This window comes from Pterocles gutturalis, unplaced genomic scaffold (genome assembly GCF_000699245.1).
Source record: "Pterocles gutturalis isolate BGI_N339 unplaced genomic scaffold, ASM69924v1 scaffold2243, whole genome shotgun sequence".
Taxonomy (NCBI): Eukaryota; Metazoa; Chordata; class Aves; order Pterocliformes; family Pteroclidae; genus Pterocles; species Pterocles gutturalis.
In genome coordinates, this window is record NW_010125197.1 from 9,139 (window position 1) to 33,563 (window position 24,425).

The 24,425-nt window shown below is 41.5% G+C and overlaps 1 protein-coding gene across 2 annotated transcripts; it reads right to left on the bottom strand.

The window, feature by feature from the left end:
* Positions 1-956: 956 nt before the first annotated feature.
* AGO3 (argonaute RISC catalytic component 3) lies at positions 957-17,142 on the bottom strand. 2 transcript variants are annotated; one of them, XM_010078451.1, is made up of 18 exons: positions 16,972-17,142; positions 15,774-15,894; positions 14,996-15,204; positions 14,186-14,322; positions 12,067-12,201; positions 10,334-10,421; positions 10,041-10,188; positions 9,614-9,733; positions 9,231-9,353; positions 8,896-9,029; positions 8,265-8,449; positions 7,831-7,990; positions 7,118-7,208; positions 6,075-6,269; positions 5,585-5,719; positions 4,842-4,943; positions 3,203-3,402; positions 957-2,574 (listed from the first exon to the last, which is right to left on the bottom strand). In XM_010078451.1, exons 1-18 carry the CDS (start codon positions 17,115-17,117, stop codon positions 2,466-2,468), a joined length of 2,538 nt encoding a protein of 845 aa, XP_010076753.1. In that variant the 5' UTR covers positions 17,118-17,142; the 3' UTR covers positions 957-2,465. The 2 variants fall into 2 exon arrangements, with proteins under 2 accessions (XP_010076753.1, XP_010076754.1); XM_010078452.1 differs by lacking the exon at positions 4,842-4,943 and having other exon boundaries at positions 2,084-2,574; positions 16,972-17,120.
* Between the last annotated feature and the right edge of the window lie 7,283 nt (positions 17,143-24,425).

A 24,425-nucleotide genomic window follows, 5' to 3' on the forward strand; every position in this document is an offset into this window, starting at 1 on the left:
GGTGCATTCAGAAACCATCCGGCTGAAACGATTGAGTTACACCAACCTCCCTGCAGCGGGTTTTATTTGAAGGCGCTGAAAGGCGAGTGCATTAAGGAGTCAAAGAGCGTGGCTGGGCCAGTCCCAGGTCCGCAGGCGCAGCTGATGAAGGCGTGCAGCTCCCCGGACCCCGGAGACTCGCGGACACGTCAGGCTCTGCCCAGTCTCCCTCCATCACCCTCCCACCTCCTCTCCGGGGAACCCCAAGCCACTGGCCAACCACCGACCGTCATGACTAGTTCCAGTGCAATGTAGCTTTGCAAAGTTAGTCTTTGGACATTATCTTCCTTGATACTGGGAGATAAAGTACGAATGTACACTAACTGTTTAGTAAAGCTCTGAGACAGTGTTGTGAACAGCACTACATACATTTCAATGCAATACACAAATGCACAAAATACAGTACTTTTGTTTTCTGGCAGAAAAAAAATGGGCGAGATTCATGCCCATTGAAGCAAAATAGGCTCAGATTTTAGGCTCAAAATACAGTATATTGGCAAACGGTGGATTTCATGAGAATGACAGGAGATAAGCTGCTTATACCAACCCACTGGTTTTCATGTGGAGAGCAGGTGGAATTCTGAAGGGCTGGGATAACAGCAATGCCCATACAAACGATCTGCAGTATATATACTATGAACCAGTGCAAATAAAAACAGTCAAAAATGCAGTTCACGAGTTTACAAAGTGCAAAACTCCCCAGTCCCCTCATTGAGTAAATGCTCGTCTGACATCTTAAATATTGTTTTACCTTTAAAGTGGAATGAAAGAGTCCCGTTAATTTGTTTCACATTTCAGTGATTTAACATGTTAGAACTATCCCAGCCCTCTTTATTTGCAAAGTGAAATGAAGTTACCAATAACTTAATTTTAAAAGGAAAGTCATTATCAAAGAGGAAAAGCCTAAAAACTTTTATTAATTCCAGACATTTTGCTGATGTCAAATAGATTTAACTAAGCATGTAAAAACTTAGATTTTAATAAAAAACCCTTTCCATTTAATTCAAATATCCTCTGCATTTCAAAGCCAAAAATACGGCCAATTCCTTTGTTAAATCAAAACACTGCAGTGACAAGTAAAGCTTGCAGAATTCTAGAAGCATTTTTGCTATTTTTTGATTTAAAAAAGGAAAATTCAAGATTTCTTCTGACTATAAAACTTTCCTTTCAAAATTAAGGCTTTTACTTATCCTTTTAAAATCATGGAGGTGTCCATTCTTCCACAGTTAGTGGTACAAACACTGCTTTAGCACAGCTCAATGGACACAGTTTTCCTTTAGAACGCTTATTGCACTAAAAGATAGCAAAACAAGTTGTCAGTTTTAAAAAATAAACATGGTTACATTTCTAAAAAATAAGAGTTGATGTTGACCATATGTTCTGTAATAATTAAATTAAAGCATTATTATTACTCTAATAAATATAAAAGAAACAAAAGGAAGCTAAACTTCAAAAAAACACATACATATGAAATCACATTAAGGTGTGAGAGGCAGCAAGTAAACTAGCATTTTTCTTTTTTTCCAAAAAGACCTTAGCTCTAAAGTTTCAGTTCTGGTGTTTATTTTATGTCATCCCATAAAACTTGGGACATCTGATCTCACAGGAAGCTTCAACATATTTGACTTGCCAGATAGAAAATAATTGAAACTTTTGGACTAGGTAAAACAGCAGCTTTAGTAAATTCACCAGGGAGCAAGAAGAGTTTGGATCACTACTGCCTGCACATAATACCACTAGCTTCTTTGTTTGGTTTTTAAAAGGGAACTATTTTATATTGAGAACTCCAAAGCTGTGAAGAAAGACACAAAGGCAGCAGTTGGCTAAATTATATTCAAATTATTGGATTAGTGTGCAAAACATCTTCGTCCCCCCAATTTTTTCTAGCTAGTGCTGAACATTCAAATGTACTTGGATATGTTCACATTTGAATGCTTGATGGCAATATTGATTCCTCAACGCAGTGGGGTAAAAAACTCAATTTTTTTTGCACACTTCTGTCCCCCAAACAATCATTGTGATTGTTCCTATAAGGGTGGTTTACTTTTTTTTTTAAATTATACCGTTGATGTTTTCATTTTATTTTTTTTTGCAAAGATAGTTGTGCTGCCGAGCAACTTGAGGTAAAGGCATAAGAGGGTTAAACTACGAGAAATTAAAAAAAAAATGATGGCGGTGCTTCCTACAGGAGACCGCGCCAAAAAAGCAGTTGGCTGGTTTCATATTGCATAATAGTGCTGTGTTCCTCGATGAAGTAAACAATCTTCCTTGTGTCAATTTAAGGGTTAGCCTCTCGCCCCTGCACAGTGTCAACTTCAGCATGATTGGAGGCACACCCCATAAACCAACCCCACTGGAAACATACATTGTATGTGGCTTAATTTTTCAGTTCTTCCTTTCAGTGAGTATGCTCCCGTTTTATTGACTTAAGCGAAGTACATCGTGCGTAAGGTGTCTTGGTGAATTTGTACAGCCTTTGCGAGGGCCTGGGGGTCTCTCCCATTGCTCTGTCCTGAAACATGGCTTCCTTCAGCACTGCAAGAAAACGAGAAGGCGACAAGCAGGGCTGTAACTCATTCATTCAGATGAAAAGCTGCCTTTGCGTCTCTTCAGTGGTTAGGAGGGCAGCATTGCAATAGTAATAGAACTGGATACTGAGAAAAACCTACTTGGCTGTTCACCCAGCAACCTCAAGGCTTTGGACAAATCCCTTTACCTTAGCTGCTCAGTTTGCTCATCTAAAAATAAGCCTGTTGCTAATATATTGATGGCCTGAAGGTTATAAAATACTTCTGATGTACAAAGCAGAGTTAGACAAATGGAAGGCACTTAACATTTTCTTCACTCATGACTACACTAATTCTAAAGCAAAAAACTAAATGCATGGCTTGGTTCCCTCAGACCACATCAAAGTAATAACAGAATACTTTATTAAACTAAACTTAATTCTTTTAATCTGAACGTTACTCAGTAGAATCCACCAACCCACGCCTGTCTGATACTGAGCAGCAGCTGTCAGGAATGATTATCCTAAGACTAGTCCCAGAGGTAACAAAAACTAAGTGTAAAATGAGCAGTAACTATCCACAGTCAGGTGGCTTTATGCCTGACAATGGAGCAAAGACCAATGGGGACAAAAACTTAAGCCCACATTTTCATTTACCTGTCATGTTCTTTGTCCACAAGATGGTATCGTGCTCTGAATGCTACCAGGTGAGCATAATACGCTGGTGCAGGTATAGAAACCGACCGTGTACAGCGCACATATGTGTGGCAGAGCTGGTAAGTCAGCAGCTGGAGTTCATCTGCAGTAAAACAGTTATCATCCCACAAAACATGATAGTGTGAGGGACGGCTGGTACCCTAAGGAGAAGGGAACACCGAGTCACTTATCTGGCTTTTCCATACAATCAAGTCACATTAAGTTCAGAACAGGCCAGGCTACCTAGTCTGAACTCCTACAGCAGCCACAGAAAATTCAGTCTTATGTCAGCCCTAAATGCATTTAAAAATGAATAACAAGTCTAACATTTACATGATTATGTTACTCTAATTATTCTAGCTTGGCAAAAAACCCTCAAGGATCAAAACCTGCTCCCAACATGACTAAACCATGATTGCACCACCTCTTAACTACCTTCAATTAAAACAGTTTCTCACCGAGACACAATTCCCAGAAAAGTAACTGCTGCTTTTAACTCCTTCCAATTCCTGAGCACCCTGACTTAAAGTATGAAAACTTGCAACAGTTCCAGTATTTCAGAAGTTACTTAGAGATTTCTACACAAAACCATATGTTTCCTTACTTCCTCCACATTCAAGAGCTGCATTGCTCCTTGGCATTATGCAGGATAGTCGTATTTTAGCCAGGATAGAAGTCTCTCTTTTTAAAAAACAAAACAACATATGAAATACCAATTTAGCTGAGACTTCTCTGTGGCTTGCTCTATTAAAAACGAGCTGCATCTAAATCTGGCATTTCTGCTTCAACTTATATTGATACTGGGTTGTTTTTTTTTTCCCAAGGGGACAAAAACTACCTTGCCCAGACCTAGCATAAGGATATTAATGTAAGTGGAGAAAAGCATAATAAAGTTTTGAACTCCTGAACAAAAAAATCATAGAATCATAGAATGGCCTGGGTTGAAAAGGACCATAGTGATCATCTAGTTTCAACCCCCCCGCCATATGCAGGGCCGCCAATCACTAAACGAGGCTGCTCAGAGCCAAAAATATTGCAATGGTTCAAAACTGAAGGAGAAACCATGCCCGCGCAACCTAAACAAAGCTTGTAACAATGTGGTCAGACTCACATGATAAAAATTTCAAGAGTTAATTTTTCCCACTTTTAAGCAATATCCTGCTACAATTTTTGTCAGTTGACTCTCTATTGTATTGCTGGAAATACCACCGCACTGTTGGATTTCATTTCCACAGCCTATGATTCACTGTCTGCATTCAGTTGGCAAATAAGCAAAAGCTGCCATCAGTCTTTCAAACCGTTTACATTTGAAAACTTCATACAATGTTCACTTAATTGTGGCTCAAAATCATACAAGTAGCAAATTTTATTTTCAGAATAACAAAGGTACATAAAGTGACCTCTTTAAAATAAACTTTAAAAATCATGACTTACCATCAATGCAAGTTTTAAAGGTGTAGCGGAGACCACCACTATTAGTCCCACAATAATGAGATATCTCAGATAAAACTGAGCTAAATTACGTTTCCCTACTAAATAACTGTAAACACAAAAGGGAGAAAAACATGTTCTAAATCTGCTTACAATGAAACAATCGTACCTGTATTCCAGCATGGCTACAGAGGTAAAAATCAAACTCATATGGATGTGTAATGTCTGTATCTACAGTTGTTCCAGCTGGAATATTGCCACTTCGTCCAACCTAGAGAAAAGGTTTCGTTAAAAAGTGCAGCTAACAACAGTCTATACATCTCTACTGTAATTACAAATACAGGTTTCTATTCAACACATGCAAGGTTTCGGGAATGCACAGCCTTGGTGCTGTTTGGAACGTGTCCATACAGCAGCCTGGGATATTTGACATGGACACGGCTCCCTCCCATCTCAAAACAGAATATTGCACCCACGGCACTTCAGAACCTTCAATCTCAAGAAGCCAGAAGAGCTGCACACACATTTGTATTTAGAATTGTCAGCTGGAGTCTGGATCAACTCACTCAGAAGAACAGAAGAAGTTATGGGTTCTACCATTTTGTATTTTCTTCCATTGCGATTGCTGTAGATTGGTCCCGGGTAGTGACGTGAATATTAGCTACAGCTCACTGACAAAGACTAGTATCAACGTGCAACATGACAAAGCCTGGTGGGGATTTTTGTAACATACTTAAGGTAAATGATTTTTCAGTTTGGGGTCATATTTTGTGCCTATCCATTCAGCATCTTCCCTGAATGCAGAGACAATCAGATTGACAGAGAAGCCCATGCTAATATTTTCTCCAGCAACATCAGTGCTTGACATCAAGCTTTTCACATAAGGCTACTACGAGACAGGGCCATGATTACCCTTTCTGTTCTGTCAGCACAGAACAATCGTGTGTGATGTCTCTTCTGCACCACAATATAGGTTATTCCAGGCTGGTAATCTTTCTCCAAACTGATGCAGGCCTCTCTGATAGCTAGCAGCTCATAATACAAAACCTGCAAGTACAAGAACAGAATAGTTTAGGTTCTCCCTCCATTGCATTCTACACACAACACCTAATAAATGGCTTGTAGTTAACACTAAGTGCAACTTTGCCACACAATTAGTAATCTTAGGAAGTATTTAGAAATATATTATCTCCCAAGGTCCAGGACTTCTCCTTCTCAGACAGGAAAGAAGTTGCAACTTTTCTTACCCAACACGATTAAGAAACTCTCTCCTAAGTCTCAATTATTTTGTGGTATCTTGGTGTAAATGTCAGCAACTCAAGCAGCAGAACTTATTCAAATACAAGAACTGGAATTATTATGTAGTAACACAGCCCTTCAAGAAACCCCCAAATGGACCAACCTGTCGAAACTGTCCTTCAGAGACTCCGTCCCTGTAGAAGATGATACGTGTGGGCTTGAACCGTGTGGACTTGTAGAACTGGATGAGAAGCTCTCTCACCATGGAGGCGAGATCTTGGATGATTTCCTGCCGGGGTCGCTGAACTCTCACCGTGGCACAGTACCGGCTTGGATGAGCATCCATACTACCTACAACCTTCAGGGGAAGATTACATGAGTTAAGGCTTCAAGATCAAATCTATTAAAAAAAAGTAAAGTGCAAAAAAAAAAAAAAAGCCAAGAGCAGCAATTTTCAAGGAAAAGATTAACATTAAAACAAAACCCACAGTAACATTTTTATCTGGAACTTGTAGTAGGTACAGGTTCAGCACCTTTTGAAAAGAGGTATAAAACCTGCCCTCCAAGCACCCTGAAACACATCTGCAGAATTGGAGCCTTCCCCTCTGTTAACAGCACACTAATGCATATTCTTATAATCCAGATACTTTTTTTCTTTGATGTTTTCTCATCTTTTACACAGAGAAACACTTCAGTTTGCCTTAATTACTTTAAACAAGAATGCAGTTTCTGCAACTGCAATCAATGCCATATAAGATATGAAGGGGACAAAATAGGAAGGAGGGAGTGACCAAGCATCCAGCCACCACCTTGACCTCCTGGACTATACAAACACAAAAGGCAAGAAGTATCAAAAACTTTCCTGCCGAGCCAGGCCTTTAATTACATTTTCCTCCTTTAAAAATACAAAAATGTTATTAACTACCATCTCAAAGCTGCATTATTTCCTTTAGGATATTTTTGCAGAAATATATTAATCTGACTGCCATTTTACCCTGATTCAAAAATTAAAAAGCTAAGAAAACTGTCTGGAGTATCAAACTATTTTTCTTTTAAAGACATGATTTTTTTATATCATTGGAAATGTGTATAAAGTAGCAGCATACGCCCTGAGAGATATTTGACATAGACGTAGTCCATGAGTTGCATTTACTATTCTAACATTTACCCAAGATGAAAAAACACTGCTGACTTAATAAAACTTACAGCAGCTATGGAAGGCTTCTTTCCATCTCCAGCAGGAGGGTGCGTGACATCAGCTCCCAAAAAGATCACTGGCTGCTGGAACACAGAAGGTCTTCAAAAAGAAAAAAGTGCTAAGTCACACTTGCAGATGAACAGTTGGTACAAGGTTATTGCTCAACGTGGGGTTTGTTTCTACTTCAGCTAAGCTGCGCAGAGAATCCTGCTTATCAGGTACGCTGGCCAAGCCTCAACAATGAAATCTTTGTGTACAAGATGTGAACTTGGAAACCCCCAGAGCAGCCATCCCAAAATCCACCGTCATTTAACTGTGCTGTGATTCTAGTGGAGAGAAGCCACTGAGCTACACCTGACCAGTACAGACAGCTTCTTACAGAAACCGTCTTTCTACAGCTTGGTTACACCAGTGCTTGGAGGTCAGCCGAGCACCCCTTTGGTACTGCATCTGGGATACAGGATTTAAGCAGCAGGATGGTCTCCCAGTGCCTTCAAAACATTCTTCCACGCACCATTGTTTCTCATTTAAACTTTGATCAACAACCAGAGTCCATGCTGGAATAAATTTAATTCTTCCTCAAATAGCATGTACTATTACCAGACAAACATTTCAACTTACAAAAACCAAAACTTGGCCACATTTAAATAGTGGAAGCTAATTATCAGACAACCACATCTGTTAAAACAAAACCCAAACCAGTCTCCACAAAGATTCTTACCGTTGATGAGGTACAAGGATGTTGTTGATTCCTCCTAGTTTAACATTAATCTTCAGGCACAGATTTGAAAGGGTCTGTGGAGACGTTTTAATGACGTTCTTGACTTGAACACACTGTGTGGCCATTCCCAACAGTGTATCTCCCACACGCTTCACCTCCGCTGAGAAGCAGACAGTAGGATGTAACAGCTGAAATTATTCCTATAGTTTGATCTTAGCTTAAGTAACAATACTGTAAATGTACCAGCTCTGCAAAATAACTTCCAACTTATCTGCATGCTCAGACCTGCTTCCAATTAATTTTATCTTCAGACACAAAACACTGTTTTCTAATGTCTAAAGAATGGTCCTGAAGAATCTTCTAACATATGCTGGGCAGCAAATTTCTCAGAACAATACTTAACCAAACAGGTAAAGACAGAGTTATTCCCTTACCATACACCGGCGTTTTCCCTGGCAGGATGACAATGATGAGCTGAAGCCCTGAATAGGTGTTCTTGAGGTGTCGAAACATGGGCTCCACGCTGTCTGCGCCCTGGGCATATTTGCAGAAACAGGGCTGGCCCTGGATCGGCATCCCTGCGTCTTTGGAGATCTTGCGCAGCTGATCTGTGAAACCCCTAAAGATGAGAAGTTTTTTGAATTCTTGCAGCAGCAATAGCATCCAACGATGAAAGCAGAAGGGGACAGGAGAACTGTTACTCAAATGAAAACGATTCCAAATAGCTTTTGAAGCAACATTTTTAAAACACTATGTGGAGGTTTGAAACAACATAGGCCAGAATGGGGGAAAAAAAAATTTAGATACTTCTAGTACTTCATTCAAGATGCCAGAAGTAATGAATAGAGAGCAGCAATGTCACAGGAACAAAACCCCCTGGTGCACCCAGGTACAGCGCTCTGACGGTAACTTCCAGAAAGGAACCAAGCAGCTTGGATTCTCTCCCTAACATCTTAAGATTATTCAAACCAGGTAAAACACTCATTACAAGTCCTATGTTCATGTTTTCGCTATGACAGCTTCGCTAAGAGAACAGCCCAAAGCCTAAACTCTGACATGCCTTACTTCAGTATTTCTTCTCTGCATTGTCTCTGTGTCGCAAAGCAAGCGATAGCCCACATCTTGATCTCAACACCAGTGTGAAACTGCTTCCCTCGCATGTCCCACACTCCATGGCTTGGGGTTGCCACTGTTCGATTCTGTGGAAACAAAAGCAAGAGATTCAAGTGACTGAAAAAGAAAAAGCCTATGCTATTTTCAGTTTCAGGATAACAAAAACAAGTTTACCAGTCAAGCTCTGGTTTCTGTATTGCACAGTGCAACTGAGCTGACTACTATAGTCAATGTGTGCGGGAAATCACTCTTCAAAATAGAAACAAAAGAAAAAGCAAAAACCTCACCCGTCCTCCATACTGCAACATCGGAGCTGGGAGCACGCGCCCCGTCACGTGGGCCATCTCATCCCGGACTTTGAACTGGAACTCTTGAACAAATGGATCTGCATCATAATTTGCACTTCTCACCTAGAAGAAGAGTTTTTCCATATTACAGAAGTATCTAATTATAATTCATATATCAAAAGACTAACAGGAATGCTGCAGAAGTCTTCTAAAAACGTAGTTAAAATCCTATTAAAAAAGTAGTTAAAATCTATAAAGGAAAAGGGCTAGAAGGAAGGAATGAAACTACGAGGTTGGTCCTGTAAGTTTTTGCATTAATGTAACCTATAGTCCAGTGTCATTTAGTGAGCAGTATCACACCAAAGGGAAATTAGAGAACTAACCAATCTGCTTATTTCCTCTTGCCTATCGGGAGCAGATCTCGCTGTGGCCTTTATCATAGTCGATGTCTGATTGTCCGTTAGCTTCTTGATACACCGCTGGCCAGCTACAATGTTACATACCTCAAAGGAAAATCACAAGCGTCAATTCACAATAGCAGCTCTTAGACACAATCCCAGCACACTGCCAGTACACGATACTATGCTGGGGCTATCAGAGACCCCCAGTGGGCACAAGCAACTGCATGCTTCTTTCTCACCGTTCTAAAATTTAAAGCACTTTTTAAATTTTAGATGGTCTTTAGTGATTAAAAGAATAACGAATATGTAAATACACAAAGCTTGTACTGAAGAGGGGATACGGCTTAACGTTTTGCAAAATGACACAGTCTGCCAAGAACAAGCTGATTTATCAGAATAAGTTCATTACTTCTAAAGGCAGGTAGGTGTGTTTCTGTTCTTGTCCCACTTGAAGGCAAGGAAGATGAGGGTATTTCAGCTGGAGGTTGTATTTCTCTCTGAAATACTGTGCTACTGTTCTCTCCACAGTCTGGCCATTTTCTAACTGTAAAGGAAAGCTGAAAAGACACACTCTTTAATAAAATGGACAGAAATCTTCATTGGTAAGCATCAACATCCCCAAAACTAATAAAATATTAGGTCCTGTTACACATTCAGTGTAAAACCATCACGTATTTTATGCTCTGACAAGAAGCATCTTACGTTTGATGACTTGCAGGCCTTCTTGTTACGTTACAAACACGGTATTTCCTTCTCATCGTTCCACAGTGAGTCACTTCTACCTTTAGACCTGCACAAAAGCACCAAAAACTCTGATGTCTAATTACACAAAAATCTGCACAGGGGACACAAAGTTTCTTATAGTAGAAGATGTTCCAGTCCAACAGCTTTGATGGTCAGTGTCAAACAGCACTACATAAGAAATTAATTATTCCCTAAACATTTTGCTTTCGATATAACTAGATTTCTGACTAATCGGGTATTATCCCCAAAACCAAATAATAATGCATAATATTTAATGTTGAATGTCGTCTGAATTTCTTGTACCAGGTTCATTTAACAGGCATGTGACTGATCTCAGACAGCTGTTTTCACCATATTTTTTCCTCTCACTGTCAATGCTGTATACCTCTTAAAACTAGCAGTTCCACTACAACTGAAATTAAAAGGGCAAAACCAGGTTTCTGCCTTATTGTTCATCTTCCCCCAGCTTTGTGTCCACATTCAGCCTGTAATTTCCTTTAATTTCACTGACCAAGTTCAACTTTAGCTTTTGAGCAGCTGAAGATCTCGTCTAAAAGCACTCAGCCTACGCACCAGAGGCTTGCCAGGCTTGGCTCTCTCTGCACAATAATAACAGCAGCCTCAAGAGGCACTCAGGGGCTATTTCTGTCTGTACTGGACACAGAGAGCAGGACTCAACATCTGCTGAGTGCTGAGCTTATCACACGAGTGCCGCGTAGCATCAACACGCTGTTATGTCTTTCCCCAGCCCCACGGAAGAAAAGGCAGCTGAAAACAGAGCCTTGGTACCCAAAAGATGGAACCTACAGTCTACTAAGAAAGGCTGTTGAGGAGCAGTTGGATGACTGGTCCTGTCGAGGCTTGTGTGGATTGTGGAGCACAGACTGAACAACCCACATAAACCAGCTCCCTGAGTACCAGAGAGCAGATCCTGCGTTCAGTTTCCCAGGGACACAGAGATCCCCAAGTATCACCAGCTGCACTCCACTGATTCCTGACAACGCTCATTGCAACACTGCCATCAGTATGACTTAGAGGATGGCATAACCAAAAATAAACTACCACTGACCGGATACAGCATTAAGAGAAAACACAAAAGAAACCACAAAGCACTGTGGCCAAGCAGAAGAGGGTTGTGAACACACAGATGTCTGGAACCCATTCACCGCTTTGTCATTCATCTGCTGGGACACCACAGAAGGCACCACCCTCCCACAGAGCTGCTCACAGACTGACAATTCTTTAATGCAGGGTTTGTCTCACTATAGGTGATCAGAGCATCTTGGCTGGAGTTCCCAGATACTACAGTAGTAAAAACAAATATTAACAGCAAAGGTAACCCTTCAATATTTTCTGACTGTGGTAACAAAGTGTCTGAGGCATCCGAGATCAAGCAGAGACAGCTTCTGATCCGCCAGTTACCTGTCTTCCAAAATGAAGTAAGATAGATAAATGTAAAAGAGACATGTCAGGACCCCTACAAAATAATGCCTTTAAGGTTTTTTTTCCACTAATGACTACTCCAAACTGCATTTTTATTTGGGACTAGAATTACAAAGAGGGCAGACTGCAATGCTCTTGGCAGTTCGAGGGCCCTCCTCATGCACGCTAACCAGGAGGTTTCCAGTTAAAACAACTCTCTCAGAATGAGCTTGTGTTACCTGGGACAGAACAGACACATTTCTACTCACCCTTTATCTCTTTGGTGAATTTTACCCGATGAGAATCAGTCAGAGGTCTTGGTTGTTCATCAATATTATGAATGTCAAGAACTTCACACATAAACTGAATTACAGGTTGTGCTTTGTAGAAGGCAGTGGCAGAAACTAAAAAAAAAAAAAAAATTTAAAAAAATTAAGTGTCAAAAACCTCAAGTCGGAATGTGGTGAAGCAGTACATAAATGAATGGTTTTTGAAATTCCACATAACCCTCAAGCAAACGCTGTGCAGCACACATTTGTTAAAAACAGTTGTTGCAAGCCTTGCAACAACTAAGCATGCAAAAGCCAGCGTAATGCCCACAGTGACACATCAGTCTCCAGCACAGTCATCCTACAACTACTTTGCATTTCAGGGTTTTGAAAGGGTTTCTCCCCAGACAACACTTATTTCTAGAGAGCTGTAACATCCCAGAGAGACACTCTTTTGACTCTGTACGGAGCCGCAAGCAGAGACAGTATTAATACCTCTCTGCTGAAGACTTAACAGGAAAAGCTAAGATTATTCCATACGCAATATAATTTTGTCAATTATATGACCTGCTCAGTTACTGAAACAATATTTGGCAGAAACACGAGCACCATTTTGTAGTGGTGAGTGCAACCCTTCATCTACCAAAATCTCTCACTCTCCCTGCATAGTAATGACACAATCAGATGATGCCACAACACAGTTTTTAAACAGGACAGTCGACTCATTCCATGGAAGAAACACCACGACGAATCTGCCTGACAACGCTGTAAGTAATTGAAACGATACCTGTTAGTAGGAAAGAGGAGGTGGCACTAGATACAGCTCAAACACAAGCAAACTACTCCAGACATATAAAACTTTAAAAGGCAACAACAGAAAACAAATACTTGACAAGCATTTTATTAGTTTTCCATATCTCATGTACCAAACCCACCACATCTCTGTGCTAATACAACGAAACATTCTTCAGCCATGTGTCACTTTAGCAGGCTGCCAACTTCACATGACGCACTCCAGCCAACACCTCCGGACGGTGATTACTGAATGAACACAAATAGCTCACGCCCCCAGTGACTGGCAGGGGCACTCGCTCTCCCACAGCAACACCAGCGACACAGAGAAACAGATTTTGCAGAGAACCTCATACAAATTAAACCAGAACAAAAATCAAGCGATGGGATTTGAACATAACCTTCACAGACTCAAACCACAACATGAAGTGACTGCCCCTTAAATTGTAGCTTACAAAGTTTTCAGTTTCTCAGAAAAGGACTGAAAAGTTTCTACTGCAAGAGTTACTACTACGCCTCCTAATGCTGATAAAAAAAACTTGCTTCACAGAAAGTACCAGTGCAGTACATCATAAATTGGTGTGAATTAACACTCTTGTTCCACGTGAATGGTAGTTATCTCAGTACCCAGCACACAGATATTGGTTATTTCTCAGACTGGTAAGATTTTTACACTTGTTTTTCAAACAATAGCTACACCATAGCTCCTGTTTGAAAGGCAATTTTACAAGAACATCTAAAATCACATGAGTATCATCCACAATTTAGGTAAACCAGAACACTCGGACTTGCAAATTTTCAGCACGAAAGCTCACTATCATTTGCAACATCATATTATGCTCCAAGACAGATGCTAAGCACAACCCAACTTACAAGTGCTTAATCTAGTGCAAAAAAGACAGACTGTTTACCTTGGTTTTATAAAGCATTTCAAACAGACACTGGGAACAGAATGTGAATCAGAGAAAACTTTAGGCAGCACCTGCATCTCAAACACTGACACTGTTCAACAGAAGTTTAGCAACTAAATAGCCTCAGAGCGCTTACAGAGCCTGGGAGCCTGACACACGCACCAGCTGAGCTCAGACGCATTCATCTGGGACTTAATGAAGTGGTGCAAAGCAGATCTGATTTTGCGTAAGAAAGCCCATCTCAATTAGCCCTATTCACAAAAGTTCTGTGACAGATTTTACAGACTTTCCTTGGAAGTATTGAACTACACCTACTGTGCACAGCTGCACGGAGACACATCTTAAGCAATTTCCCTGTGTCACTGTGTGTACCAATACAGAAATTAAGCAGGAAAACAAGCCGAATCCTGACTTACCATCAATATTGAGCATCATCTTCCACATGGCAGGCCGAACAGACTGATGGAATCCAAACCAGACCTCCCTCCCCCCACCCAAGGGGTGATCGTAGCCTTCTGGAGCTGAGAAAAAGGAGCGGCCCACAGGGGTATACCTAGTGAAAAAGATTACCACATGTTTATACTGTTGCTTTCCAAATAAAAAATTCTATAATAAAGATTATAACACAGAGCATTATTATTTTTTAGAATTTTGTGCACCAGGAATCTGTGCCTAGAACCAAAAGCTAGCAATCAAACTTACAAGTAACTTCCATAGAACAACTAAAGCAAAAATGAATTTGGCCTTCTCTAGTGTTTCAGGGTGCCGAGATAACAACAGACTTTGTTAGGACAGGTGTCTAGTCTCAACTGTGTATTTAGAACCTGAGAGGCATGCACCATAGATGGATGTATCAATGAATTAAAAGACATGTTTTCAGATAGTCACCACCATCAGGTGCATGATACTTGGCTCAGCTGGAGCAGAAAACATGAAAGCAGTGCTCCAGCGTGCTGTAATCTCTCAGTATTTCAGTTAAGACCCATTGTAAGTGTCTCCTGTTTCTTGATCTTTTCAAACAAATACATCACCTGCTCTGGAGTTTAAATATCTACAGAAATACACACTTATACAAAACTAGCTTCAGTCTCCCCCGTTCAGCCAACCAGCTGTGCCGCACAAGGGGAATGATTGTTTTTCCTTTTCACCTGTGAAGAAACAGGGATGAAGGTCTCCCGGGGGGATACTTCAGATAAAGACAGACTGCAGGAAGATAGTGAACCTACTTCATGGAGGGTAGGTGTCGTAGCACCACATCGACAGCATGAACAGGGTTAGTGCTGATAGGTTTGTCTAGTTCCAGAGGCTCAGGCAAGGTTCTTCCCGTCAAAACTTCATGCAGCAAGTGCCAGCTCACCCGAGAAACAAACTTTATTGACACTTTGAAGGGACGATCTTTTCCACCTTCTCCAGGTAATGTCACATCCAAATCCACCTGTGTGTGGGAGGGGAAAGAAAGGAAAAAAAGAGCAGCTGTTTAACCTCAAGTCTGGTAGCCTTGAGTTTCCACTCCTTCCCACAACCAGGCCAGAGACTCAAAGACTCAGATATTTAGGACACAGCACATTTGATAAAAGTACATTATCAAATGTACAAAATAACATAACAAGAACTGGGTCCTCACCAAACAGAAGAGGATCACATAACTTTCTGTCATGAACCAGAAAACTCTTCATTCCAGAGAAGCTATGGTTTTATTTTTTAATAGTACTTCATGATAAGATAATGTATTACCGTCTGTAAAACTTGAGTTATGTAATAGATGTTGCTGTAGAAAGAGGCTACTGAATTCTAGGGGAGGCTCTGAATGCAACTGTCACATGCACATTTACATACATTGGAATTTGCAAAAAATACATTAGAAGGACTCAATTTCAATACAGATATTGATACTTTTAGCAAGATACTTTCAGTTTGTCTGAACACAACAACATTAGAAGTTGGGATTGTTTTATTATTCTTTCCTAAGAAGCTGTTACAAATATTTTTTTCCAGTTATCTTACCCCAGTAGTGGCCACGGGAAGCGGATTGGCTGTATAGAGGCTTCTTTTCCCATCATAAACTGGTCTACGGTCCCCAAATATTGTCACTTTAAAATGCTGCACCATTGAGTCCACCACCTCCCTGGAAAAGTTGATATTTACATGGAAGATGTTTTCAAACAAGTATCAGACTAGAACTGGCTCCCACGAACCCTGTGTTCTGCTGAAGTAGTTTCAACAAACGTAACACTCCAGTGAGTTACAGAACACTCGCTGGGATTACAAAAAGGTGCTTCACACACTTCAACTAAAATAACATATAAACACTAAAGAATAAAATCAGAATCAATGCAAATGCTCAAATACTGGAAAATATTGTTACTGAAATAATTTCAGAAATGACTGAGGCCTTTGTATAACCTTTATTATAAGAAGCAAGGACACAATGACCTTGGAAGAAACCCACAAGCTAATATTATGAAAAACTAGTACAAACCCACAGCTGAAAGCTATGGAAGCAGTACACTTAATTGTACTGTCTACCTGGTAACGTTCATCGGCTCTTCAATTAACAAGGGGTTTGAATCCTGCCTACATTGTACAGAAAAATGAGGTACCCTAACAAAAAGTCTTAGCTTTAAGTCCTTAATAATCTGAGTTTTTACAACATCAAGTAACAGCCTGATCAAATTTGCACACAATTACAGATTCTCCTCACTTTCTTTATTCCAAGGTGACGGCAATATAGAAAATAGTAATGTGATACAAGGACTGAAATTACACTTGGAAAAAAAAAAAACCACACCATAAAATTTTGATCTTATATAAAAAAACACTTCTTGATACAAGTAGAAGATGTATCAGAGCCAAAGAGACTTTTGCAATACCTCTAAATGAAACATGCCTTCAGGACTGGAATCACTTGAGGATCCTTTGTGTTTCAGTGGCACAACTTTTATTCTTAAGTGTATGCAAACTAGCATTCTTGCAAAGCAGAAGTTCCCCAGTATACCATTTCCTGACCAGGCAATATTAACCTGAAGTCCTCCGGGATGACAATAAATATTGACTTCCTCTTCAAGTAAAATTAGTGGCAGTACTTTCACCTCATGTGGGGGAAAGGAAGCTACATAGAGACTGTATTTACTTCAGTAGGTCCCTCTGTTGCTTAAAAATTTCAGTATCAGTATAATTTACAGGACAAAATTCACCTTCTTACCTGTTCACCCTCCGAGGACACTTATCTGGTTTGATATCCACCTCATAGAGGTAGACATCAATCTTTGGGATTTCAACTTGGAAGCAGTTGGCCAGCAGTTTAATGGGTTTCCCCATGGTGCCATAGCCAGGACGTCTGGGCACCATGAGTAGGGGCTGTGCCCCCACGGGTCCTGCGAAAGAAAAAAATATCCCAGATTAGACGATAAGCACAACAGACAAGCTGTGCTGCAGAGGTACTACTTGCTTACATTCCAGCAGTTTACAAATACATAAGGCTCCGTGCATCTGCAGGCACACACGCTTCTCTCCCATTGAGGCTTCCAAAGATACTCTCCTTTCTGAGCCTTGGGCAACCCTGAACCACCTCGCAGGACGACGGGGCGGGCGACGGGGCAGGCACGCGGGAAGAAGTGAAGATTAGCTGTGCCAAACAGCACCCTGACCTATTCAGCTCCAAACGAACACTTGCCCATTTTTCCTCCAGGAGCCTCCACCCACACCTAGACTGTTTTCTTACTGATGAGCTTCAGATTCTGTGATTAGCATGAATAAAATTAGATTTCCTACACAAAAAAACCCCCCGTCCTTTTCCTTGTAATACTTTACTATCGCAGAAAGCCTGTCTGCCATTAAAACACAGAAAGTTTCACAAGTCTTTTCTGAACACCCACCCTAGTAATAACAAAGTTGCTGCAGAACACACAAATACTGAAGCAGTCCTGGACTGATGTGTGGTGTTTGCTACATACTCTTAATTTCATTGTCATTATTAGCTTAGCCTTGGGAGACAGATTATTCTTGAACTTTGCTGGCTGAAAATGGATGAAGAGTAAAACCATTACCTCCTGTCCAAGTGCACTGATAAAGCCAACTGAGCAGAGGGGGAAAGCCTCAGATTAGGACACAGGATTGTAAAACTTTTGATTACTTCTACATCAGAGGAGAATGCCCATCGCTGCTCAGAGAAACCATCAAAATCTGGAGTAAGAGATGGGCATTTTGAAAGTCAGTTAAAAACTCCTGTTTGGCAATACATGTTCCATTCTCATCTGCTTATCTGTGTAATTTCCTTTGCTTCATTTAGACGAGAACCCTTAGCTCAAGATCTGGGCTACTCATGCTTTACAAAACCAAACACCCTAGTAAACACAGTCCACTTTCAAGAATTTCTGCTGGTATTTCCACTTAAAAATATCTCCTTCCTGTCAAGAAGCAACAAAACCAACATGCTTTGTAGCCTGAGTTTTAAAAAATTACTCATCATACAAATGTCATGATTTCCAGAGCATTCCATTAAGTTAAAGTTCTCCCCTCTACTCCCACTCAGTGACGCAGACAGCAATTCCAGCCCACTCATTTTCATAGAAGAGTCAAAATGTCAAGTGCTGGTAGAAAATGTCTTTATTTGCCCTTTGATTAATCTCCACCATTCCTGGAAAAAACACATTATCTTGAAGGAAACCGTCTACTGAGAATAGGTGAACAGCAAAGCTAAGTTCCACTGTAACATCTGTCCGGCTCTATCCAGAAACCTACCAAAACATTCAGAGTGGGCTTGGCTTTGAGCCACAAGATAAAACAAAACCATAAGCCAAGAAGCATCATTTAAAACACTCTCACAAACTACGCTTGTGCAAAACTTGTTCCAAGCACCTGTTCTCTTCAACTTTTTCTTCATTTTAATACTGTCACACGAGTCAAAGCATCTCTACAATTTACTCCAGATACATTTTCAGAACATAAGCATATGCAAAAAGTTACTACTAAACATTTGAGTGACATAAATGAGTCAACAGCTTATTTTAATATCACAAAGACATACATGCCATGGTTTATATTTAGTTCCTATCTGTAGGAAACACTAACAAAACCACTGAAATAAAGAGAATGTTAAAAGGTTGCTGCAGTCTGGTCTGCCCTGTCTCCCCTGACCCCATTTGTTAAAATCACGTAAAATATAAAAAGTTGCTAAAATCTGTAAACACAGAAAAAACAGTGAATTGTCGTGAAGGTCAGGTGAAGAAGCTGGAGCGCACGGAACAGGGAAATAGAGCGAAAGGGCCGAAATCTTTGTCACCATCTCCCCTGGCAGCTGCACTAAGCTGAACTGCTTAACCAGGCACTAACCCCTCTCAGGAACGCTCTCCTGTTAGTCACCCCTCTGCTTAGACTGAATCCCAGCGCACAGCGGCAAAAACCTGAAACAGAAATTATATTCAGCCACTAATATGAGGCAGGGTGCACTTCAAAATCCTGGGTCGTAAAAGAAACGCTCTACCCAATGGCAAGTACGCAAGCAGGCCTGCAACCTCTGCTCCCGGGAAAACAGCGGGGAACAAAACAAGAACATACCAGTTGTTAGACAAAAGCTTTCTTCAGCCTCACTTGCTCAACTGCACCGCACACGGCTCCTGCGGAAACAGCTCACCCTGGAAGAGGCTGGAGCCCAGGCTTTGGCAGAGAGGAATTAAGTGACCAACAAATGAATAAGAATTACACGTCTACATGCTATTCAGGAATCTTTTTTTTTTTTTTTAATCAGCTGATTTAGCTATTATTTTGTGTGATATACATGCTCCCTCAGACAAGTTAACTTAAAACCAGGAGTGCGCTGTAACCGAATTCTGCTATCACTGCCCAGGTAGACACTCGGAACACTCTGCTCTCCAAACATGCTCCACCGCCAGCCGGCACACTGTGAAAGGCTGTGTCACCGGCTTCAAACCTCTGACTCAAACCCAATAAAACCCAAATAACAAACAATGCTCTCTGAGGACAGCCACTGCTCCCGTATCGTACCAGTGACTCACATAGCCTCATGCCTGAGTCCTGTGTCAAACTAATGGAAATAAACACATGGACCAAGAATATGAAAAGCTGCATTATTATAAATAGTATGGAATGGCTACGGTTGGCAGACCAATTCCTTCACATTATTTAACCATTACAAAACCAGGATTGTTAGAGTCTCAAAAATCTCTGCACAAGCCTTCCTGCAGCACAGCCTGGCTCCGCAGCAGACGGAGGAACATTCAGCCCTGCGGCACCTCCAGGGAAAAAGCTCTGCACTGTTCAGCTGCCCACAAATTTCAGAGGAGAAACTTCTTTGTGTTTAAGAAACTATTACTGCTCTGTCATTAGAGCACCAGGTATGAACATATGCCTGGTATGTTCTGAAAAATCCAAGAAAAAACACAAACCAAGTCTGTTCAGCATGCCAGAGTAGTACTCAATTCATAAACCCAGGCAAGGAAAGTCCCCAACAAAGACAGTCAACAGATTTTTAACACGAAACAACGGATACACAGATAGGAATGAAAACTGATGCTTCAGACAGATTCTTGGAAGGCTTTCATACAGCAAGGGAGGACGTTTCAAGAAGATACAAGAACCACCACTAGATAACATGAACCTTCTGAACGTACGGTTACTCATTAGAAAACATACAGGAAAAATCTCAGGGAAAATGTTTAACTGAGCATTTAAATCAGAAATAACACAAGGTAGAAAAAAATAATCTCCCCAGGACCTAAAGGTCTATCAGTTTATAAAGCACCATTTGTAGCATTTGCTGGAGTCGTTATTCATGAACATCCCCCAGCAGTGCTGAAACATCTTTTTTCTCACCAGCGAACGCCCAGAGAAGAAGCAGGAGCAGACCCCCCTTGGTACAGCCTGGCGCTGAACCAGGACAGGTCCCTCTGCCCCATCCTCCAGCGGCGCCCAGCGCTGAGCCCAGCCCTGCACACAGCACGCATCGCTCCCCACCGCCAGGTGCAGGAGTGGGTCTGTGGAATCCCCGCCGCGCTGCACAGGGGATTTACGCCCGTGCTTCCCGTGGGCACACAGGGGATGTCACTGCTCCAGCCCCACGGGCACAGGAACGTCACTCGGTCATCGGTGCTGGAGCATACTCCGGACTAATACAGAAGTCTCTCTAATGGTTCAAATGAGCTCTGAATCAGAATATTTTCTTCTGTGGAATTATAGATGTTATAATAAAGATTAAACATAGAAACCAACTGTGATTTCTAGGGCAATGCAGCCGGCAGTACAGAGCACATCTGGCGTGCATCCAAAACAGGCCTGGATCCACCTAGCAACCGAAGGAAGCCCTGATCAGGAGAAAGCTTGAACAGAAACAGCAGAAGCAAAGAAACCTGCAAATACTTTCAACAAACCATTTTACAGAAAACTGAAGCTTTTGGCATGCAAGACAATTGTACAGCATGAAGCAAAGCACTGATTGCTAGCAAGATGCTCATGGAAAGCACACATTTCCTTATAGGATCCTCTCCTTGCAGAAAGAGACATCAGCACCAAGCTTCCAGCAAAAAAATATCCTCTGCTCTTTCCTACGGCAGGCTTCACCACCATAAAACCAAAAAATGTTAACAGATAATTACTTAATAGTTTTATTTTTGTTTATAAAACAGTTCCAAAGCGGTGCCTGAACAGCCTTAGAAACATGATAGAGGCCTTAACAGGTAAAATATTATTTAAACTCTGGCTCAGTAACAAAGGCAGATTTGTCTCCCAGATCCTGTCCTCAGGCTGGAGCCTGCACACGGGAGAGAGCTCTCCATGGAGGGGGAGAGGATGGAGGGGAAAAAGTAAGATTCCCTTCCAGAGGGCCCCCGGCCTCCGCTTGGACTCAGAGGCCCAGCCTGCGGAGCTCAAAGAAAATCCTGTCGCTACCGAAAAAATAAGTTAATTCTAAATTTAAAAAAACAGATAGAGAAGATTATATTTAAATGCTGGTTTCAATAATGGAGCTCCTTACTTATGCCAGAAATCATGAATTGCCTTATTTCTGCAGCAGCAGCCTCGCTGGGTGGCATTACATTATTTATGAGTAATGCAATCCACACTTTCTAAACATTCCTACTCGCAATTTGGGCTTTTTTTTTTAGGGTTTCAGATAATAAGTCATGTTAAAACCTATCAAAAGCCAACTTTTTGATGCCTGAGACAGCCAACTGCACAAGTAACTACTAGTGTGCTCTAACTTACTCTACACAGTCACATTAATTCTGAGCCACGCCACCAGTAACCCCTCGCGGAATAAAATACAGTTTTAACAGTTACTAAAGTCCTTTAACATAACACTACCATTTACTTTACATCCTAACAAGTTTTGCATGTGAACAAAATTGAAAGCAGCGATAAATTCATGATGAATTTCAGCATTTTCAGAAAAACGCACTAGAGCACAAAGGAATGAGAAACTGACGGAAGAACACTAAGAACAAAACTGCCTGGCATCCAGCTATACCCTCGGCTTGAACTAAGAGGCAAATGCCTTGCAGGACAGCTCAGTTAAGCGGTCTAGTCTAACAAGAGGGAAGAACTCAGTTATCAAGACATCTCTGATCACTCGGCAAGTCACGCTGCTTGCTGCTGCTTCTCGCTACAAATTCCATCCAGGTCTGAGGAGCAGCAGCTGAACTGACCGTCCAGCACGGCTGCGAAGCATCGGTTGCTGGGTGACTCTCAGTTCCCTGCTGCAGGAGTCAGATCGAGTTAGATCCTGTGGGAGACTGGTTTGATTATTGTTTAAATGCATACCAGACGTGTCAAAAGGCATATAAGCCATATATTTGTCATTTCTTTAAAATTTGTACTGGAAATCAGCTCAGGAAATATCCTGATGCCTTCACCACTAAGGGATTGAAGCAAAGAGGATGAAAGAGTTTGTAAAGTTCACACTATGAGTCAAACAGCTTCCACCGCAACTCCGGAGGAAAAGTCCCACTGCAACTCACATCACACGTGTCCTGGAACACAACTACTTTTGAAGGCACTTGTGATTCATTCCCCTTCCCTCCTCTACCCCACCCACAAAAATGTAACTTCTAGTGGTCCTCCCAAATCACTGCTCCTAACACACAGAGACGAGCAAATTCTCAGGAATTCATCTGCCCAAAGCTTGTACAGGAGAGCAAACAGAAGATATCTGTAGTGTTTCATTAAAAATGCACCATACGAGAGCCAAGAAACCCCGATTTGCGAGTTAACACAGAAAGCTGGGAGCTCTGAAGGGACACACACAGCACCCTGGTCTGACTGGGTGACACCGCAGAGCACCCCAGCTCCTCGGTGCCACTGTTCCCCCTTTGGACGCTCACTTACTGATCTCCTGCTGGAACTGTGACGCATGACACTGAAACTGATCTTTTACCAAGAACTGCTTTTATTTTGCTTCGCCTTTCTATAGGGATCATTTCATTGCTCTTTTCCTCAGCTTACTTGATTTCACCACAACCTGCACCCTTCACATCCTTCTTCTATTTTAAACTATGTTCAAATTATCTGGACTAGAAGAGGCTTACTTTCTAGATTTCACAGGCTAAGCCTGTCACACAAATAGGAAGACACCTACAGCACTGTTTCACCCAAAATGTCCTGGCACACGCTTCCATCCTTTACTCCAGGTATGTGCACAACCCTCTCTTTGTTTCCCCGCTCTGCTTATCCTATCCCACATTTTCCCTTCAGACACAGAAAAGGAAGCGTGTCTCAACGTCCTCCTCCCTTTTAGGACAGAACTTGCTCCCCCAAGGACAGTTGGTGTCCTCCTGCACCAACAGTGGTGGCTGATGGCCAGAAGGTTCCCTGAAACGTGGAACATTAACATCGCACTTCGTGCTTCCCTCACTACACAGCAGACGTGGAAAGGAGCATCCACCAGGCTGAACACAGCGCTTCACGGGCTGAGCCCATCAGGAGCACTGCCTGACAGCACGCGTTGCTGAAATCTAACGTTGTAACATTGAGACTCACACCAAACAAAACTAGAAGGCTTATGGCTACTCTTGCAAATCTATTTCTTATTATGAGACAACTAGAATCGTACCAGGGCATAATTAAAGTTTATTTAACAGACATGGTTTATGAGCATACCATCTTAATTCCAACAGACCACTAAAATCCAGCATCTTCCTCAAACATTTTCAACTCCCTCATACACCTCATTAAGCAAGGACATAGCTTAGATGTCAAGTTTTTCCAGCCAAATCCATCATTAACCGAAATCTCCATATAAGTTACAAAGGTATCTACACACCAAGAGACAAAAATGCACGTTTTGCACGGACACCCTCAGCCTCATACTCTTATTTTCAGCATCTGTGGCACCTCCTGAAGTGACAGAACTGGAACTCCAAGCAGCTTTCGACCTTCCCTTTGCCATCCAGCTACGCCACAACCTGCCGATTATACACAGCCCAGATCCAAACCCTCCTTCCACTTTCCTGCCAGACTTGCAGAGAAATTATTTTGATAAACTGAAGCAGAAGTTCCTTCTCCAACTCTCAAAATACATTTTAACTACAAAGTTTTTAAACCACGAAGTTGATAAATACAAAGCACGTGCTTCCCATATAAAAGGATCAAATGAGTGAAGGAAAAAACGCCAGGATCCGGGGCGGCTCAGCGTGCAGCAGGACTCCA

Bases quoted from the DNA above. Each gene is read 5' to 3' on its own strand.
- AGO3 (XM_010078451.1), bottom strand. From the start codon at position 17,117: ATGGTGCCCAGACGTCCTGGCTATGGCACCATGGGGAAACCCATTAAA. The intron at 9,734-10,040 runs GTAATGAACTTA...TTTTCCTTTGAG, and splicing joins ACACCTACCTGCCTTTAGAA to GTATGTAACATTGTAGCTGG. The intron at 4,944-5,584 runs GTAATCATGGCC...CCTTTTCTCTAG, and splicing joins GTGCTGACAGAACAGAAAGG to GTTGGACGAAGTGGCAATAT.